Source organism: Fukomys damarensis, unplaced genomic scaffold (genome assembly GCF_012274545.1).
Source record: "Fukomys damarensis isolate Sample0158 unplaced genomic scaffold, DMR_v1.0_HiC HiC_scaffold_2, whole genome shotgun sequence".
NCBI classification, from domain to species: Eukaryota; Metazoa; Chordata; class Mammalia; order Rodentia; family Bathyergidae; genus Fukomys; species Fukomys damarensis.
Window position 1 is genome coordinate 39,932,014 of NW_022900914.1, and position 19,964 is coordinate 39,951,977.

Genomic DNA, 19,964 nt, shown 5'->3' on the forward strand with positions numbered 1-19,964 from the left:
TAAACTTCATGTATACCCAAAAGTACCAAAAAAAAAAAAAAAAAAAAAAAAAAAAAAAAAAAAAGAAAACAGATTTGAACATGGAGATTTTACCAGGTATTGTGCTAATCTGAGATATGATTTGAAGTGCTAAAACAGACATGATTTGAAATAAAGTTTAGAGGGTGGCTTTGATGATTAAGTTTTTTAATTAATAATTAAAACAAAACTCTACTTCATATCTTGCCTAGAAAAACGGCTAGGATTGTTCACATAAAAAATAAACCTTTTATTTACCTTTTTAGGGTGAGTAAGCAGCAGGAGTGAAAAAGCAGAGATATTAATGGAAATTTAATGGGATCAGAAAATCTAAAAAGTGTTATAATTAAATTTTTGACATTGTGATATTTGCATGCATAGATTTTTGATAAAAATGAAACAAAGATATTATGTTTGCTTGGCTAGACACAGCAAAATATAGATAAAATAAAATGTTCATACTTCTGAAAGTAATTAGAAATATTTATTCATGATCAATAAAAATAAAATTCAATTGAATGATATAAGCTTAGAATTTAAGTATCCAACACAATCCAAAAACAAATGACATAATGTGATGGTCATATGCTAGCATCTAAAAGATGAAAGCTTAATATAAATAACAAAATGTGTTCTTCCTGTGAAAAGATTCAGGTAAAAGAGCCTTACAGAAGTTCTTGATTTCTACATTTTGCTGAACTGTTCTGTTGATAACAAACCACAATGGAGCAGAATATGCTGGGAAACCAGGAATGAATGGACCTTACCTTTGCTCATCTGACCTTACTGTGGTGGCAGATCTAAAAACAAGAAGCTGATAAAGGCACAAGGATGTATAAGGAACTGGTCAATTTTACTGTTCTATAGATAAAAAATGGGAGAACTAGAAAATATGAATTTTATAACCTCTTAAGTTCACACTGATCTATGATTACTTTAAAAATACATATGATCACTCTAGGAGGCTGAGGCAGGAGGATCATAAGTTCAAGCCTAGCCTGGGAAAATTAGCCACTTAGTGAGACCCTGTTTCAAAATTATTTAAAAATAAAGTGTGCATGGGAGGGTGGGTTAGGATGCAGGAGTATCACAAAAATAAATATTAAATTACACATGAGAACATTCATAATTTGTTACTTCTCACTAAAAGATAAGCAACAAATTGAGCATATTTGAGATCTGTGGGACAGGCTGTCTTATGTTTTGGCTTCTGTATCTCTATTTTGCAGAGAATGTATTAGAAAGACATTTAAGCTTCGTAGATAGAAATTCATTCACTCCCTCACATCAAAGTACAAGAGAAGAAAAGTTCACAAATTATAAATTCTTAGAAAACATAAAAGATACTTTGGGCCCAGCAAAGAAAATGTCAACAAGTCAAAAAATACTAGATGGTTATTGACTAGTTTCATGAAAGCAAAGCTCCAAGCCAAGATGGAATAATGCTTCTCCACCATGTGTTAAAGTCTATAAGTGACACTAATCCTTTTTAATTGTCATAAAAGCTGACAACTTACTCAGCCTTAGAACTGAAGGCACAAAATCATCTCTAGGAATGACTCACCATAAACAGGTCTCGGGCACCAATATCAACAGCTAGGAGAAATGCCTTTTCAAACCTCTGGTACCTATTAAAGAAGAAAAAGAAATGCAGGTCATATGAGAGGAGGGAGATATTTGTTTGTTTGCTGTTGTTTTCATTCTTCTGATGGGAAAGATATTTTTAAACAGAATGGAGTCATTTATTAGGATGCTCCGTATGTGAAATGTTACTGAACTTAGCAAGAGCAACAGCATAAAGCCTAAGGCAGTTATAAGTATAATTTCCAAGGATACGCATAACCTTAAGTAGACACTACTCACAAAATATGTTTTCATAATTTTTTACTTTATTGTGTTTTATAAGAGAAAATTGTGGGGAGATATACATATGTGTATATATATATATATGTATATATATATATATATAAATTATATGCAATGTGTCAGACTTTGTTCTCTGTGGTAGAGAATAAGATATAATCCCAATGTTCAAAGAATGTAGAGATCACCAGTTTGTAGCCTTGAGTTAGTCTGGCCTGTAAGTATGGTTTTTTTTTCCCCCTTTGGTACAGTAAGGTAAATGATGAAAAATTAAATATTACATTATTAAAAGTGCCTCATATTTGTGAGTTTAAAAATTCCAGGCTATAAATCACTTTCACATTTAAAAATATATTACCTTTCTAATATTTCCCATAATCATATTCTTTCCCTAATGTATGATTTTACAAAGCTCTTTGTCAAAGTTTAATTTTAGGCTAAAATATATAAGAACAACATGCAGTTTAAAGGAATTACCTCTACACAAAGCTTTAGATCTTGAGAGAAAAGCATGTCATAAACATACATATAATTAGCACAGGCTTTTGGAATGAAAACTTGTCTTTATTTTGTCTGGGTGCTAAGATTTACATAGATATAAATGTCAGTTTTTCTTATTTTAGCTAGGAACAAGCAGTTATTCTCTGCTCGTTTTTTTTTTCTTTCTTTTTATTGAGGTTATTGGTATACAATCTAGGTATGCAATACAATTATCCTCCCTTCACCCCCTCCTCCCCTCCCCATTTACAAACACTTCATTTCCATTTTTTCAGTTTCTCATATTTTTTTCCTCTCCCTTATTACCTTTCCCCCACCCTTCCCACTTTCCTTACACCTTTAGCCCTTTACTTCCTATTTCACATTATTAATTGTCTCATTAGGATCCTGTGTACTATTATAGTTTTTCACACCAAAGAAACTATTCGGTATTTCAGTTAAAGAAATCTCTGTATGTCTCTGTTCCTTAATTCATATTGTAAAACTTGATGGTAGAAAAGCTAATGATCTCAAGTAAAATAATAGCAAGTTCTGAATATTATTACTATTTTTATTAGTGAAATAAATAAAAAATCAAATAAGCAAGGTTTAACAACATTATATATGAGATACAGAAACTTGAAACACTTGTGGAATTTCCAGCAGTTTAATAACTGCTACCCTCATTTCCTCCTTGTCCCTTTAAAAATTTTATTTGTTTATTTATTTATGGAATTGGAACCGAGGCCTAATGCTTGCTACACAAATTCCTTATCACTGAATTATATCCCCATCCTCCACATCCAATTTTAGTAGTACCTCCTGTATTTTCCTGAATCCTCTTAGCCATTTAAGTTCAGAAGGCAATTATGCTTAATTTTCTGGTGGAAGAGTGTCTTGTGACTGGGAGTTTAGTGCTTTACTATATATTCAGTGATGATGGAATACACTGAGGAAAAGAGAATCATTCAGTTGTACTGTAGATCATACATTTACTGCCATTTTACAATGGCTTATTCCTTTCTATTCTGGCAACATTAAGCACCCATCTTTAATGATTAAAATTAAAGATCTCATCTTATGTGCCCTTTGGTCATATCTAGTCCTATAACCCTCTTTTGGTCATATCTAGTTCTTCCTTGAAGCCCTCTTCATTCTTGGCTTTCCTTTATTCTTTGCTTCCCTATTTGCTAGGCTATATCTACTTTTTTTTTAAAGACAAGGTTTTGCTATATATTTCACGCTGTTCTTGAACTCACTATGTACTCCAAGCTGGCCTGAAACTAATGGCAACATTCCTGCTTTAGTCTCCTGAATGCTGGGATTACAGGCATGCACCACTATTCATGGCTAGACTGTATCTTCTTAATCTTTTCTAGTTCATTTTTCTTTATATCCCCTTTAAATTGGTGTTCTATGGTCCTTCATAGATTTCTGTGCACTCCAGTCTCTCCAATAACCTTAAACTATCATGGTATTGGGGCTGGCAATTTAGCTCAGTGGTGCCATACCTGCCTTGCAAGCTCAAGACCCTGAGTTCGAATCTGGGTACCCCCCCCGAAAAAACTATCATGATATTGATAATTAATTATATAAACCAATCACAAATTTACAGTTCTAGGATCCAACTCTCCTTTGAGCCCCACACAATTTCCAGGCACCTCAAACTTAACCTCATGTGCCCATTTTAACATCACTTTGGCAACCATACATAGGACAAATTAAAATTGGAAAGAGTAAAATTTAGGGAGATAATAAAGGACGAGCTCATGGCCCTGTGTATATGATAGGTGTTATGATAAAATGAAGAAATTGGCAGTGGCATTTGGCAGTGTGGTGAATATGAAATAGCAAAAAGAACTCGCAACTAGATTATTTAGAAAATTTACTTTAAAGTATGAGTTTAAAAAAGTTAAGAAAATAGTCAAGGGCACCTGTCAAAACTATAAAAATAAAAATATACAAACAAACTTGCTTAATGGAAACCAGAGTAAGGATTCCTATAGACAGCAGATAATTAACTAAGAGAAACTATTAGTATAAATGAAACAAATTAGCATATATATTAAAACATTTTTGATACAGTGGAATTGGTAATTATTTGAGTTTCTTCCTACTTGTAATCTGTCTTCTATTTTGCTCTTCATTTGTATACATATATATTTTTCTCATATAAGAGTTTTGTCCTTTCTTTTATTAGTACACATTTGCAATTTATAATGTTTACATTAACTTTAGAAAGTAGGTACGTGTACTTAACACATCTTCTTTATAATCCTCCTCTCCCCTCCCTTTTTTATGAAAAAATAAAATTTCATATTCAAATGAGTGAACAAGTTATTATACTGTGTAGAGTTATCTTTAAAGTAGATTCTCAGAGCATAAGACATAAGCCAAATTATTCTTATAAAGAAGAAATGAATAGATACTAACACAAATCTTTCTTTTCAACAAACTGAGATAAGCCAATTGTATAAATGAAAGTTTTGTGCTATAACCTGTTTCTTCTTTGTAAGAATCTTTTTTGTCGCTAAGTAACTACTTTAATGGTAACGATACATAGTGTATTAACTATTATTATTCTTTTATTTTGTTTTCAAATTGTTTCATTTTTACATAAAATAATATTAAAAGAAAAAAAGACAAGAAATGAAGGTAGGGTCATCACCCTCAGAAGACTGACTTGAACAAATTTCAAGGTAAAGGTGTTAAAGCCAAGACTTCTGATTAAGCTGCAGGTTAAAAGGAATCCAGATGAGGAATGCTCCCAACTTTAGCAAAAATGAACAAAAAATAATGTCTGCATTAAATGCTTTTGACAGAGGACCCAAAGAATTCAAAATTGAAATCAGGGCCAGGGATTTAGCTCAGTGGTGCTGTGCCTGTCTGGGAAGTGCAAGGTCTTGAGTTCAACCCCTGGAAAAAAAAAAAAAAAAAAATCAAACAAGTACAAATTCAAAGATCATAAAAAATATAAAATAAACTACTATAACTGAAAATTAGAAAAAAATTTAGATCTCAGGGGCTTCAGATATCTGAATTATTAAAGTTAGTATATAAAATCATTTAGTATAATATATTTAAAGACATAAGAGATGGAGTCATGAAAATAAGCATGTAATATGCAATAAAATTTACCAGGTCATTTTTAGTTTTTTTCTTTTTGTTTTTTTGAGACAGGGTCTTACTATGGAGTTGAGACTGACCTGCAACTCACTATGTAGCCCATGCTGGTCTTGAACTCACAGCGATCCTCCTGCCTTAGCCTCCCAAGAGCTGGGATTACAGGTGTGCGCCACCATGCCCAGCTACCAGGTCATTTAAAAAAAATAATAAAATAGAACATTTAGAAATGAAAAGATTTAATTATTGGAGTTAAATAACCTCACACAATTGAAGAATTACTAAACTAAAAGTATATTAAATGATGCATAAGTGAGATATTATACAAAATGTTCCCCAAAGTTTAAAAATATAAAGAGAGGTTAATATAGAACATAAAAAAGTCTAACATGTTTACTCAAGGAATTAAGTTAATAGCTAAGAATATCCAGATCTGACAAATAATATTAATCAACAGATCGGAGAGGAACAATATATGTCAACTAGGGTAAATGAAAAGGCATGCCATATTTCCCCTAAAATAAGACCAGGTCTTATATTAATTTTTTTCTCCAAAATATATAATAGGACTTATTTTTAAAGAGATATCTCATTTTCATGTACAACAATCTGTATTTATTCATATATAACAATCTACATTTATTCATGTACAAAAATCTACATTTATTTAAATCAATCATGTCATCTTCTGGAACATCACTGTAACTCTCCAAACTCTGAATTTTGGCCTGAATTTCACATGACTTCCTTTCCTGTAGATCTATTGGTCCCAATCTTTCATGTCCAACAACAGACCTCTCCTTAAATGAGCACTTCCTGTCCATGTAAGCTGCTTATAATGCATCATGACAAATATAACATTGAATTATGAAGATTTTTATTAGACATAACCATGCCCATTCATTATCAAGTGTTCATGTTATTCATGCATTGTGTCTATACTCCAATTGGTCATTTGCAATAAACCTCAAATTCATCTTTTTACATATTTGTTGGCTTTCATGTAAAAGAGCCCACTTGAGTATTTACAAATAATTATTATTCATGTCAACAATTCCATTTATATTTGATTAATAATAGTATTATTTTATAATACATTATGTTGGTTGTGTGTTCCAAAGGATGAAGGAAATGTTTTCATCTGATCTTAACTGGCTTATTTTGGGGTAGAGCTTATATTGTGAACTTCCTGAAAAAGAATTCTAGGGCTTATTTTCCAGTTCAGTCTCATTTGGGGGGTAATATGGTATATACCTATGTATATTTGTAATGGAAATACAGAACTGCACAAATAAAAACATCTTAAAAGCTGCCAGAGAGAAGGCAGATGATTTATAAACTACAGAGAGACACCAAACCTCTCAATTGCAAAAACTGGAGTTAAAAGATAGTAAGGAAATAGCAAGCATCAACCTTCATGATGTAGCAGTGGAACTGTGTTCTGTTGTACTGTTATAATGAGAACAATAAACACTTTGAGATATATAAAGACTGATACCTTGCAGCAGATCTTCAATAAAGGGATGTTTACAGGACATATGAGGTGTGAATGAAATACCTCGTGAACATTTAAATTAAAAAGTTTTATTACAGTAACAGGAACATTTCCATCAATCCTCTCAGAATACTACCCACCCATCACTTTAAACACACTTATCCCTTCATTCTTACCATTTTCAGAAACAGTTCTGGAAGTCTCTGTTGTGAGTATCTTTACAAGATGTGATTTAAAAAAATACAGCAAATGCTGCTGCAGGAAGGCTCATAGAACATTTTACAGTGCATCTTCATTCACCTTACTAATGACATCTAGCACCATGGACTTCTGGATTTAACCAAAAGTCAAAATGACCATGAGAAGTAAACAGTTTGAATCTGTTCACGACATTAAGACAGCCACAACAGCACAACTAAAAACAATACTGACTTCCAGAACTGCTTTAGAAAGTGGTAAGAATGATAGGAATGCTGGGTACAGGTTTATAATCCCAGCACTTTGGAGGCTGAAGCAGGAGGGCTGCCGTGAGTTCAAGGCCAGCCTAAACTACATAGGGAGACCCTGTCTCAAATGGTAATTTGTCAGTTACTGTGATAATATAATTAAAAAATTTAAGACATTAACCATATATTTTTTATCCTATCCTGTATCTCAGGAAAAATGAAAATAAACTCAGAAGGTCTGAGAAGCAAGAAGGAATAGGTCTTTTAAAAATAACAAAAAAATTTTAGTAAACAAAATCAGATAAATATATACAAAATGTCTTAATATATTTAAGTTAGAAAATATTAATGAGTGACAGGTATATCTGAGGAAGTTAAAGTGCCAAGTTCTTTGTTCTTTGTACTGCTGAAATTTTTATATTCAAATCTGGAAACAACACAGAGTGAAATTTCAATGGTGATAATGGAACCAACATATAAATTGCTAAAATGGCACAGGTAGAATGGTTTTTTGTTTGTTTTTAGGTTTTTTTTGGGGTTTTTTTTTTTTTTTTTTTTTTTTTTTTAGACTAGTTTTTTTTTTTTTTTTTTTTTTTTGAGACTAGGTCTTGCCTTGTAGTTCAGGCTGGACTTGAATTTACGACATAACCCGGACTGGCCTCAAACTAATGGTGATTGTCCTGCTTCAGTCTCCCAAGTACTGGGATTATAGGTATACACCACCATACCCAGCTATAGAATTTGGTTGAGAATGAGGAAAAACTTTAAGTAATAGGCAAAAAAAAAAAAAAAAAAAAAAAAAAAAAAAAAAAAAAAAAAATAAAAAAAAAAAAAAAAAAAAAAAAAAAAAAAAAAAAATCAAGAAAAGAAACAAAGGAAGCACAGGAAAACCGAATAACCCAAACAGCAGAAACAGTTCAATATAAAATAATCATGTAGATAGGCTAAATATTCCAATTTAAAGATAGATTATTAGAGTGGAAAGTAGAATACCACTATATATTATTTATGATATATACATAGGCAATACATTTGCTTAGGAATTATAAAGTCATTAGTCAAAGAAGAAATTCTAATAGAAAAATTTAAATACTGAAAAATAAATCCCAATATTTTACAGAAAATGTAAATAAGTAAGGAATTTGAAGGGAAATACAACCAGCCTTAACAATTATACTACATAAAAAAGGTTGAAAATTGAGACTTATAAGATTAAAAAAAAAAAAAAAAGGAGCTAGGGCCTGTCACATGGCTGCTAGGCCTGATAATTCTTAGAGCCAGGGGGACAGTCTTTTCTTCTAATCTCAAGTCTTAGTTTTTTCCACCTCCAGTGGAGACAGAAAGTAGCAGTATCCTAGCTCCCCTTCCCCCAACTTAGAAGATGACTCAATAGGTAAAAAAAAATTTGTTCACTGAAATAATAGAAGATAATTTTCCAAATCTAGAGGTACAATTAAATATTCAAAGTGCAAGAGGTATATAGAACATCAAATAGCCACGATGAGGAAAAAAATCTCCACAACACATAATCAGAATTCTAGAACTTCAATAAAATGAGAGAATAGTAGAAGTGGTTAGAAGAAAATCTAAGGTAATCTATAGAAGCAAGCCTATCAATATAACAGCAGATTTCTCAATACAAATTTTAAATTTCAGGAGAGCTTGAAATGAAGTTTTGCAAACTATGCAAATAAACAAATTGGCAACCCAGACTTTTTGTTTGCTTTTTTTTTTTTTTTGAGACAGGGTCTTGCTATGTGATGGAGACCACCCTGAGTGAGTTGCAAATTTATAATTTGGCTTTTCATATCAAAAGTCTGAGTCTGCTTATTAGCCCACAATGGCTTGCCTGAAACGCCAGCAGTTGGTATGAGGGAACAGAACAACTCCCCTTACCACTGGTTACAGCAAAAGCCTCAATGATTCATGGCACTGCATTGTCTTGGATGGCAAGACAGTATTACAGCTAAGGGCAACAGGACTTCTACATAAAACTTATATAGAGGCAAAAATTAATCTATGGGAAAAAACAAATTTCCCATTAATCAATGATCTGTTCTTGCATTCTTGTACCTTTGTTGCTAGGACCCTGTTTGAGTCAGTGCTCTCCACTCCACTCTTTTTGCATCATCTCTTCAAGAAACTGTGCTTTTAATAAATACTGGCAAGCTCCAGGAGACAGTATCTTAACCTGATAAGAGCTTTGACTATCCTAGGCCCCCCTTTATGCAGTAAAGATCTTTTCTTTTGTTATCCTGCCACCAACCGTTGGTCAGGTGAATGGGGGGTCTGATAAGCCCCCAAAAGCTATGTACTTCAGAATGGCCTCAAACTCACTATGTAGGCCAGGCTGGCCTCAAACTCATGGAAATCCTCCTGCCTCAGCCTTTCTAGTGGTGGGATAAAAGTCATGTGCCATCATTCTCAGTGAAAGCAAACTTCTATATCCTACAAATTAGCCTTCAAAACTGATGGAGAAATAGACTTTCGGTGACAAAGAAACACCAAAGAAGTGACCACTAAACCCTCATCTCAGAAAACACTTAACATAAAAAGGAGTCCCAAAGCACTAAATAGCCCAAAGGAAACTATGCATCTAGCTGGGAAAATAATTAAAAAGGAAAAAAGAATAAATGATGCAGCACTGAAAAAATAATGCAACTACAAGATTCACTAAACACCTTAAAACAATAATTCACTATCAAAGGTCTTAACTCTTTTTGTTTATTGGATCAATAAACAAAATGCAACCATATATTATATACAGGAGACATATCTTGTACAAAGAAAGCATAAAGACTAAAAAGTAAATAAGTGGAAAAGAATATTCCATGCAACAACTGCCCAAAAGGAAGTAGGAGTAGCTAATTCTCAGACACAGCAGACTGATCAGAAGAGACAAAGATGGCCACTACATACTAGTAAAAATCATAACTGAACAGGAAGAGGCAAGAATTGTAAATATATATGCAATGAATGTTAGCATACCCAACTTCATAAAATAAAACCTAAAAAGACTAGTAAGACACTAAAACAATCATAGCAAGGGACTGCAATACTGCAATCTCACAAATAAGTCCACAAGACTAAAAAAAAAAAGTTTCAGACTTAATCACATCTTTAAAAAACTGGACTTTACAGATATCTACAAAGGGTTTCATTCAACATTTTTTTTTTTCACAGCACATGAAACCTTTTCCAGAATAGACTAAATAAATATAAAACAATTGAAATAATCAGCATACTATTGGATCATAGGAAAATAAAACTAGAAATCAATAGGAAAAAAACCACATACTATACAAACACATGAGGATTAAATAATACATATTAAATAATTAATGGATCACAGAAAAAAGCAGGGAAAATTTAAAAACTTCTTAGAGTCAAATGATAATGCAAGCACAACATACCAAAACCTATAGGACACAGAGAGCAGTTCTAAGAGGAATATTTATGGCTGTTAATGCATGTTAAAAGAGCAATCCCAAATAAATAAGCTGAGGATGCTACTCAAGGTCTTAGAAAAATAATCCAAATCTAAAATTAATAGGAGTAAAAAAATTATAAAGATCAGAGCAGAAATTAATGAAATCCAATGTTTAAAAATAAAAAGATCAATGAATCAAAGAATTTGTCTTTGGAAGGATAAACAAATTGATAAACACTTCGAAAATTTATGAGAAGGTAAAAACCATTATCAATGCAATTAGATATGAAGAAATCATAACAGACTCACCAAAATCCAAAGAATTAATACAAAACTACTTAAAATTTATATTCCAATAAATTAGAGAATCAGGAAGAAATGGATATATTTCTAGACATAAATCAATTATCAAAATTTAAGAAGATATAAAAGAAACAAGTGCACAAATAATGGGCAATGAAATAGAGGAAGTAATAAAAATCATACCAGTGAGTTTTGGTAGGCATTATTGTGCTGCCTTCTCATATTTCTATTTTTTTAATTTGTCTTGTTTTGTGCATAGGTTTGCAGTTGCTTATATTGGAAAGATTATTTTTTTGTAGTATAGATATTTCTGTAGTCAGTGACTGCTTTCAGTGATAAACTCTGGGCTTGGCTAACTTTGCCTCTGCCTCAAAGACTTGACCACCTCTGTTAATTTGGGCCAGAAAGCCATAGCATAATTGACTTAGCACCTAGTTATTTGGGAGAGGAATGCAGCATTGTTAATGACAAAAAGGTATTCCACATATTGGCACAAAGATAATCTAGTAATAGCAATAAGCATGTGACAGGGTAATAGCAAATAAATAAACAAAAATAAGATAATCCAAAACAAAGTGGATATTGACATACTATAAGAACCAATAATATACTGTTGTACTATCCTTAACTATAAAAAAGAGATCTGTAATTATAATATAAACACTAAGACAAGCGAAATATTGACATACAGCAAATATGTATGTAATATCACAACTATACCTCCATCAATAACAAAAAGAATTCAACAGTAATAATACAGTTAACTAACTCAACATGAATAAAGCTCAGTAACCAATTTTACTATTAACAATATAGGAGGTTGGTAAGGGAAAATGAAAAAAGAAAATTTTGAAAAATTAAACAGTGAGAAATTAGGAGAGAAAACTAGGATCCACTGGAGGAAGAGAAGGATATTTGCAGAATTAGACAAAGGTAATAGAAAAAAAAATGAGAAAAGGAAGATAAAAGAAAAAAGGAAATTATGCCAAATAAAACAAGGAGAAATGAAACAAAAAATTGTAATCCTCTACCCTCAGCCTCCCAGAGGTCTGGAATCATAGGCACACATGACCACACTTGGTCTCTTGAAGGTTTTTATTGCCTCATGAGTATAACTTATTTACAATTAAATTTGCTCATTTTAAGTAACAGACAAAAAAGCATTTAAAACCAAAACCAAAAAACATATAAAGCCAAAGACCAAAAAATTTAAAACAATTATAATAAATCAAGATACACCTTTGATTCATGGGCCATGCTGGATTACAACTCTTTTCTATTTTTTCCCTATCGTTTGTCTTTTATTTGGTGTACAATCCTTCAATGCATATTTTCATAAGGAGTTTTTTTATCAATACGTATTTTTGTTTGCCTCAATATTTGTACTTATCTCTATTTTGTTTGATTTTTGGATAGTCGTAACAGGTATTTTTTTTTTTTTTTGCTATCTGCAGATAAGTAATACCCCAGTTTATGAATGATTCTGTTTGTGAACAATTTGTCTCATGAACAGAAGCATTTGGGAAAATTTTGCTTCCTTTCCCACTCTCTGTATTGGGTGACAGACATGACCATGGCCATCTTCTTCACATGAACACAGTCATGGCCATCTTCCCAGAATTGTGGAATGAGTTAAGTTCATGAACTGAGGTACCACTGTATTTTTCTATCACTTTCAACTTACTTGTATTTTTCAATCTAAAGTGGGCCTCTTCTAGATAATACATAGTTCAGACATACTTTTAAATCCATCTTTTTCAATCTCTTTTAAATAAATTTCATCTATTTATACTTAAAGTTATTACTGATAAGGAAATATGTGTTTGTCATTTGCTATTTGTTTTCAATATCATTTTGTTCCACAATTCCTTAATATTTCTTTCTTTTGTGTATAACTCATTTTTCCTAGTGTTACATTTTAATATTCTTTACTTCCTCTCTTGTATATTTTTGTTATTTTCTTAAGAGCTATAATTAGTATCCTAAATTTATAGTAATCTAGTTTTATTTAATACCAACTTAGCTTCACTAGTACAAAAAACTTTGCTTCTCTACTGTCTCCTCACACTTTTATGTTATTGTCAAATTAAATCTATATGTTGTGTGCCCATTAACAAAGATTTATACATAGTTTCATGGATGTACTTTAAATATTATATGAGGAAAAGAGGAGTTACAGCCAAAAATGCAATAATATCGACTTTTAAATTTATGTAATTAATTTTACTCATATTCTGCTGCCTACAATTATTTTAAATTCCCCTATTAGTTATGCATTTACTTAAAGCCCTCCAGAGGTTGAAGCCCAGGGTTTTCTCAGGTCTTGTCTGAGCATGTGTCTGGTTCTGAGCATGCATCTTCAATTCCTGATTCCCTAGTATATGAAGTAGCCCTTTAAAGCTCATAGTCCCCCAAATATCTTTTTCCATAATCTTTTCTTTCCTTGGCTTTTGGTTGCTCTTTTATTTCTTTGTTTGGTATCCTTTGCCTGGAACAATGAATGTCTTTACATGCTTTTGACAGATATTTTCAAGAATGCTCCTCCAAACTGAGGGGTAACAAAACAAACCAATCCTTGGCCATAAGTACTTCTGAAAACAACCAGACTGATCAAAATGCACAGCCACAGTTCTTGGGGACAAGGCCTCTCATGGCCCGCTGGCATTGGATACTAAAAGGTAGTCCCTGTTCCTGGGTGGACTGGGATCCTTCAGATGGTCAATTTTGGCTTGAGGACTCCCAATAGCTTTTCCTTAGAATAGCTATTGTGGGGGGGGGCAGATGAGCAATGCCTACTAAAACAGTAGAATTAGTTGATTACTTAGTTATACTTATGTTCTGAGGAAAGTTAATGAAAGAATAAATATTACTTATAGTTAGAAGCTAAATATGACAGAGAGCCTCTCTAGTAGCTTTCATATATCTTTAACTTTTTCATTTGAAATGCAGAGACAATTGACAGGTAGAACACCTAGTATAGTCATAGGACTCCACAGATGTCTCTGCACTATGAAGGCAGGTCTGCTGTCCCAGGAACACCTAAGATAGTGAAATAGGGGATGAGAATTCTTGAGGATACTGACACTGCAGATTCCCTGAATCTGAACCAGCCTTCTCTGAGACAGAAGATGCTACAAAGACCTCTTCCCATAAGGCAACACATTCTGCTTCCTCAGGAGATGCCCCTACCACTCTCCTGGATATCAGATTGCTAGATGGAGTTAAATTTTAGTACAATACATCTAAGAACATGCAAACATTATAAGGTAGGGGAATATACACCCAAAGAACTGTAACAGTTTGAGAGCATGTGCCAGCAGGACCAAGGGGGCATTCATAGAAGTGGATTTTTTAAATGGTAGACCTTGAAAGCGGGAAAACTAGATAAAAGTTCATTGGCGTTGGAGGAATACTTCATCAAGACACAGAATTAGACATCCTACCAAGGACTGTAAGAGATGGAGCAAAACACCACTGGAAATCCCTGAGTTGTCAAAGTAAACAATGCAAGAAGAAAAAGTAGATGGTAAATGAGAGAGAGGATGAGTGCCATTTGCAGCCACAGGATGAACTGCAGAGACAGTGAATGCACTTTACATCACTGTTAGTTACTTTTCTCTTGTTGCTGAGACAAAATACCCAACACCAAAAGTTGGAAGGGGAGGGCTTTATTTGGCTTATAGTTTGTAGAGGTTTCAGTCCATAATCACCTGGCTCCAAGGCAGGGCTGGCAAATAGGCATTGCAAAGGAGAAACAAAGTGGTACCCACAAGGTAGCAATAACAACAAGAGAGAGGTTAAGTGTCTCTCTGCCCCTTTTATTTTATTCGGACTACTTAGGGTGAGTAGCACTCACACCCTTAATACTAGTGCCCTCGAGGCTAGTATTACACTATGAATCAATTCCAGCTTCACAAACTCTAGATCGATTCTTTGAACACATGAGCATTTGGGGAAACATCAAGACCCAAACCATAACAATCATTAATTTCTCTTTGCCTCTCTCAGCTGCCAAGGAGTAGCTGTTTCCTGAACCTGTGGGGAAATGAAGACTTATAAGGCTAATAGATGGATAAAAGTGATTACGAGAATGTATTGCTAAGATTTGTGACTTCAGGGAACAAAACAGTTTAAGAGTCCTGGCTGCTATTATATGATATCCACTACACATCTGCATTGATGATATACTTCCCATAAGTTGTTCACAGCCAATGAATGATAGAACCTCATTCCATCCATGCATACCTTAGAGTTTAGCCGAAGACTTCAGGTCACTGTTAAACAGACTTATGGAGCTGCTTCTCTATATAAAACTTACTTCTTCAGTACACAATTCCACAAATTCCTCAACTCCTCTGAAATCTAACTCAACAAACTGCAATGCTTACAAACCTTTCCTTGCTCTCTGGTCTAAAAAGTATATCTTATTAGAAAACTAGATATCAAAAGGTTTACTTATTTTCTACACTGCCAATCACTTGATCTCTAAAAATCAAGTATCAAATTCATTTTGTATGGCTTACTAGTTGTCTATAGCAATGAAGTCAGCCTTTTGGGCCAGGGATATAGCTCAGTGGTACCACTACTGCCTGCCTCACAAGTGTAAAACCTCAGTTCGATCCCTTGTGAAGGAAGGAAGGAAGGAAGGAAAGAAGGAAGAAAGGGAGAGAGGGAGAAAGGGAGGGAGAAAGGGAGGGGGAGGGATGAAGGAAGGAAGGTAGGAAAGAAGAAAGGGTCTCTTACAAGTTCATCATTAAAGCTAAAAACATGAATTTCCAGAATAATATATTCAAGAAATATTATAACCCTTACAGCAATATTTAGAATAAAGTAATTGTAGTCACCATTCATTAAACTTTCTATTCCAGCTGTAAGTCACAGTGCTTTACATATATTAACTCATTAATATTCACAACAAGCTGGCTGGTTGGTACTACTCTTGTCCCCATTCAACTGATGAGAAAACTCAAATATAAAGAGGGCAATAGCAAGCATATAAAATACAGGTCAGACACCCAATTAAATTTGAAAGTTGATAAATATTTATTAGTGTAAGTCTATGCCAATGGTAATGAAACTATGGCTTGTGTGCCACAGCAGACTATTATTGTCAAAAGCTGTAAAAGGTTCACCATCACTGGTATATGCTATGCAGTACTTGGGACATACTTATACTACATAATTCTTTGTTATCTGAAATTCAAGTTTAACTAACTGTCTTGTGTCTTTGTTAAATTGAGCAATCTTAAACTTACATAAAGTCCTATAACTACTCACATGTACAGAAAGACTTTGGAAGCCAGCAGTCGGGCTCCAAAATTTACTCTTTACCTTAGTGCTGTGCTACTGTCAGTACAAAATCATTAACTATTTGCTCTAGGCTTATAGATTCTTCTTCATATCAGTGTCTGTTTTTTAGGTTCTCTGAATTTACGATTAGAAATGTCATGGTACAGTCTTTAAAGGAATGATCAAGTGGCTGTGATACCAATAAAAAGATGAGCTAGTCTCCTCTTTGGCTTTTATAATATGTTACTGCATTAGTCACTTTCCTGCTACTAGGATACAATACCTGATACCCACAACTTTAAGGGAAGGTTTATCACTGTGGCTCACTGTTTCAGTGTTCACTCTATGCATGGTCACCAAGGAAGAAATGGCATGGTGGGAAGGACATGACAGAGATGAGCTACTCAAGCAGCCAGCAAGTGGAGAGGCAAGGAAGGATATATTTTCTCCAAAGACATATCCCAACTGATACACCTCTTCCGACCAGGGCCCACTTCATAACAGCACATCTAACTAGAATCTTATCCTTTGATGAGCATAGCACCCCATGATCACATTATATTCCAAGAGTCCCACTTCTGAACACATAGGACTTTTGGGCAAGATTTTATATCTAAATCATAACTGTGAGGGACACAAATTCCATCATTTTGGACCCATCCAGTTTTAAAACTGGTATCAAAATTGTTAGACTGTCAACTATAATAATATTACCTTTTTTTTTTTTCCATATTGGTGATTGAAACCAAGGCCTTCACGTTGAAGTATATCTCCAGGCCCACTATTTTTTTTTTTTTTTTAATGTGAGACAGCGTCTTGATAAGTTGCCAAGGCAAGGCTAAAACTCATGATACTCTTGCTTCAATCTCCAGAGTAGCTAAAAAGTCATGGTTACTTTTACTTTTGTAAAAAAATTATTTTGGTTCTTGGAACAAGGCCTGTGTTATGACTAAAACGTTGGAAAAACTAATGACGTGAGTCTCATAGTCGAGATAGAAGACAGTATAAACACAATGATAATAGTTATCACTTATTAAGTACTTAATACATATTGGTTACTTCATATTTATTATAGTTTTGACACTGTAATTAAGGATTGGTAAACTCTCTTCTGTAAAACTGAAATAACACTAAAAGCTTATGTAACTTGTTCAAAGATACCCATCTAATAAACTGTGAAGCTGGAACTCAAACTTAAGTTTTGTTTGATCCAAAGTTTGGTTTTTCAAAAATTACTGCTTGCTACCTATATGTCTGAATTAAACATCAGGTAAGTGCTATAGTAGAGCTACCAATTAGTTTAGAACAGTTAAAGCGATATAAATAGGACACATGTGTAAACACCGAATAGCTTCTATAGTATGAGAAACTGAAAGTGTAAATAAGGACTAAAAGGTATAATAGATAATGTGAAATAGGAAGAAAAGGGACAAACAGGAAGGGGAAATGGGAGGGGTAGAAGAAAGGAAAGAAGGGAATGGAATTAATATGAGAAAATGAAAAAGAATGGAAACAAAGTCTTTGTAGATAGGGAGGGAGGGAAGGGTAGAAGGGAGGACAGGGAATGGGGAAAAATAAGAACCAAGATTGATCAAGTAAAGGTACATACTTCCAATAATGAATATTATTATATTGTATACATTAAATGTACCAATAAAATTTAATAAAATTTAGAACAGCGCATCCCCTTTAGTGCTTAGTAGACAGGTTATTCATCATGATAATTACTGTTGATAACTGAGATGTCATATAGTAATTATTCATATTGTTAGTGTTCTATTTACAAAAGCTGTTATTTTTAAGGCCTTCTTTTGACAACTAATAAAACTGATAAACTGGTAAACAGTAAACTGGTAATAGACTTACTCTGTTATCATAAAATGATGATAAAAGTTATTCATATATATGTAATTGCACTTATATGGGTATTGATGATAGTATGTTGTGACATGACTGATAACATTTATATAAAAATAATACCAACTTGAAGAACAATGCTATGCCAGTAAATCAGTTCAGATACATTGAAAAAGACCACATAAATAGCAGCAAATATATTTTAAAAATAAGAAAATAAGAGTGAAAAAAACAGAATTATTCAGTCAAGATATCTGAGAATATAAGTGTGTGAACATTTTCTGGCTCTAACAACATCAAGACTTATTCTATAAAAAGTCAGTTAATGAAATACTGATATAAACATGGCACTGGAAACATGCTGAGAGAGTAAAGTGTCTATTTAAAAAATGGAGAAATGGGCTAGGGATTTGGCTCAGTGGCACCGTGCCTGCCTCACAAGCACAAGGTCCTGAGTTTGATCCCCAGTACCAAAAAAAAAAAAAAAAAAACAAGGAGAAATATTTTCAGGACCTTTTCTGAAAACCACAACTGAACTGGCCTCAAGTTTCCCCTGCTGAGTAAGAGAAGTCTACATGCCTATATGTTACATGTAGGGATTAAAATTTATAATTCATAAATTGAAACGTAAAAATTTATATGAGAGGGGGTCTCTTCAGCTGCCTGCCTGCCTGAGATCACGCAGTGGGTGCGCAACCTCCTGGACTGCGCGACACACACCCAGCAAGGAAGGTAGCCGCGTGGGCGCCCTTGAAACACCCCCACGACCTCCCCCCCTGGTTCTCTAACCTCTTGATTGGGCCAGTCCTTAGACCAACTCTGCAGAGGCAAAGGTTCTCATGAAGGGTAGTTTTCTGAGCTCCCAACTTAGAACATCTTTAAAGAAAGGGCAGGGGAAACCTGTAATAGAACTGAGTGGAGTTCAACTCTGAGGGTAGGGAAACTCAAGTTAGGCCTTGTGGACTGTGTTCAGTCTCAGTCGTGGGGAACTGCCATTGGCTAGGTGAGACCAGGGGATTCAGTTCTGCATATGCTGTACATGTGGTATAATATGAGAACAGAGACAGTCTGAAAGAGGCCCTTCAAATTCTTTTTTTATCTCTCTCTCTCTTTTTTCTTTTCCTCATTCCACCCTAAAATAGACCACATACTGGCTCACAGAACAGGTCTAAATAAATACAAAAAAATTGAAGTCATCCCCTGTATATTATCAGATCATAGTGCAATCAAACTGGAGATCAATAGCACAAGAAATTATAGAAACTTCACAAGCACATGGAAACTGTACAACACTTTCCTAAACAATCATTGGATTACAGAGGAAATTTATAAGATACTTCCATGACAAAGAGCACCTGAGAAATTTGATGAACACCAAACCAGCACTGCAAGTAATTCTAAACAGTATCCTAGAAAAGGACAACTAAGTTCACAATAACATGAGGCCCAACAGACCAAATCAAATAGGCAAGGCAAGAAACTAAAAGGAGATGGGAGAAAAAGTAAAAAGAGTTAACAAAAGGACAATAACATGACAAGAATAAGTCAGAATATATCAGTTATAACCATCAATGTTAATGGCCTCAATTCACCAATCAAGAGATACAGATTGGCAGAATGGATTAAGAAGCAAAATCCAACAATGTGTTGTATACAAGAAACA

At 33.7% G+C, this 19,964-nt stretch overlaps 1 protein-coding gene across 2 annotated transcripts in view; it reads right to left on the reverse strand.

Annotated features, from left to right (window-relative positions):
* Wdpcp (WD repeat containing planar cell polarity effector) overlaps positions 1-19,964 on the reverse strand; it is a 249,506-nt gene that overhangs the window by 59,194 nt on the left and 170,348 nt on the right. For both annotated transcript variants that reach the window (XM_010609751.2, XM_033764324.1), the window contains one exon: positions 1,583-1,646. In XM_010609751.2, coding sequence (XP_010608053.1) covers positions 1,583-1,646 — 64 coding nt within the window. The remainder of the gene's footprint in view (positions 1-1,582; positions 1,647-19,964) is intronic.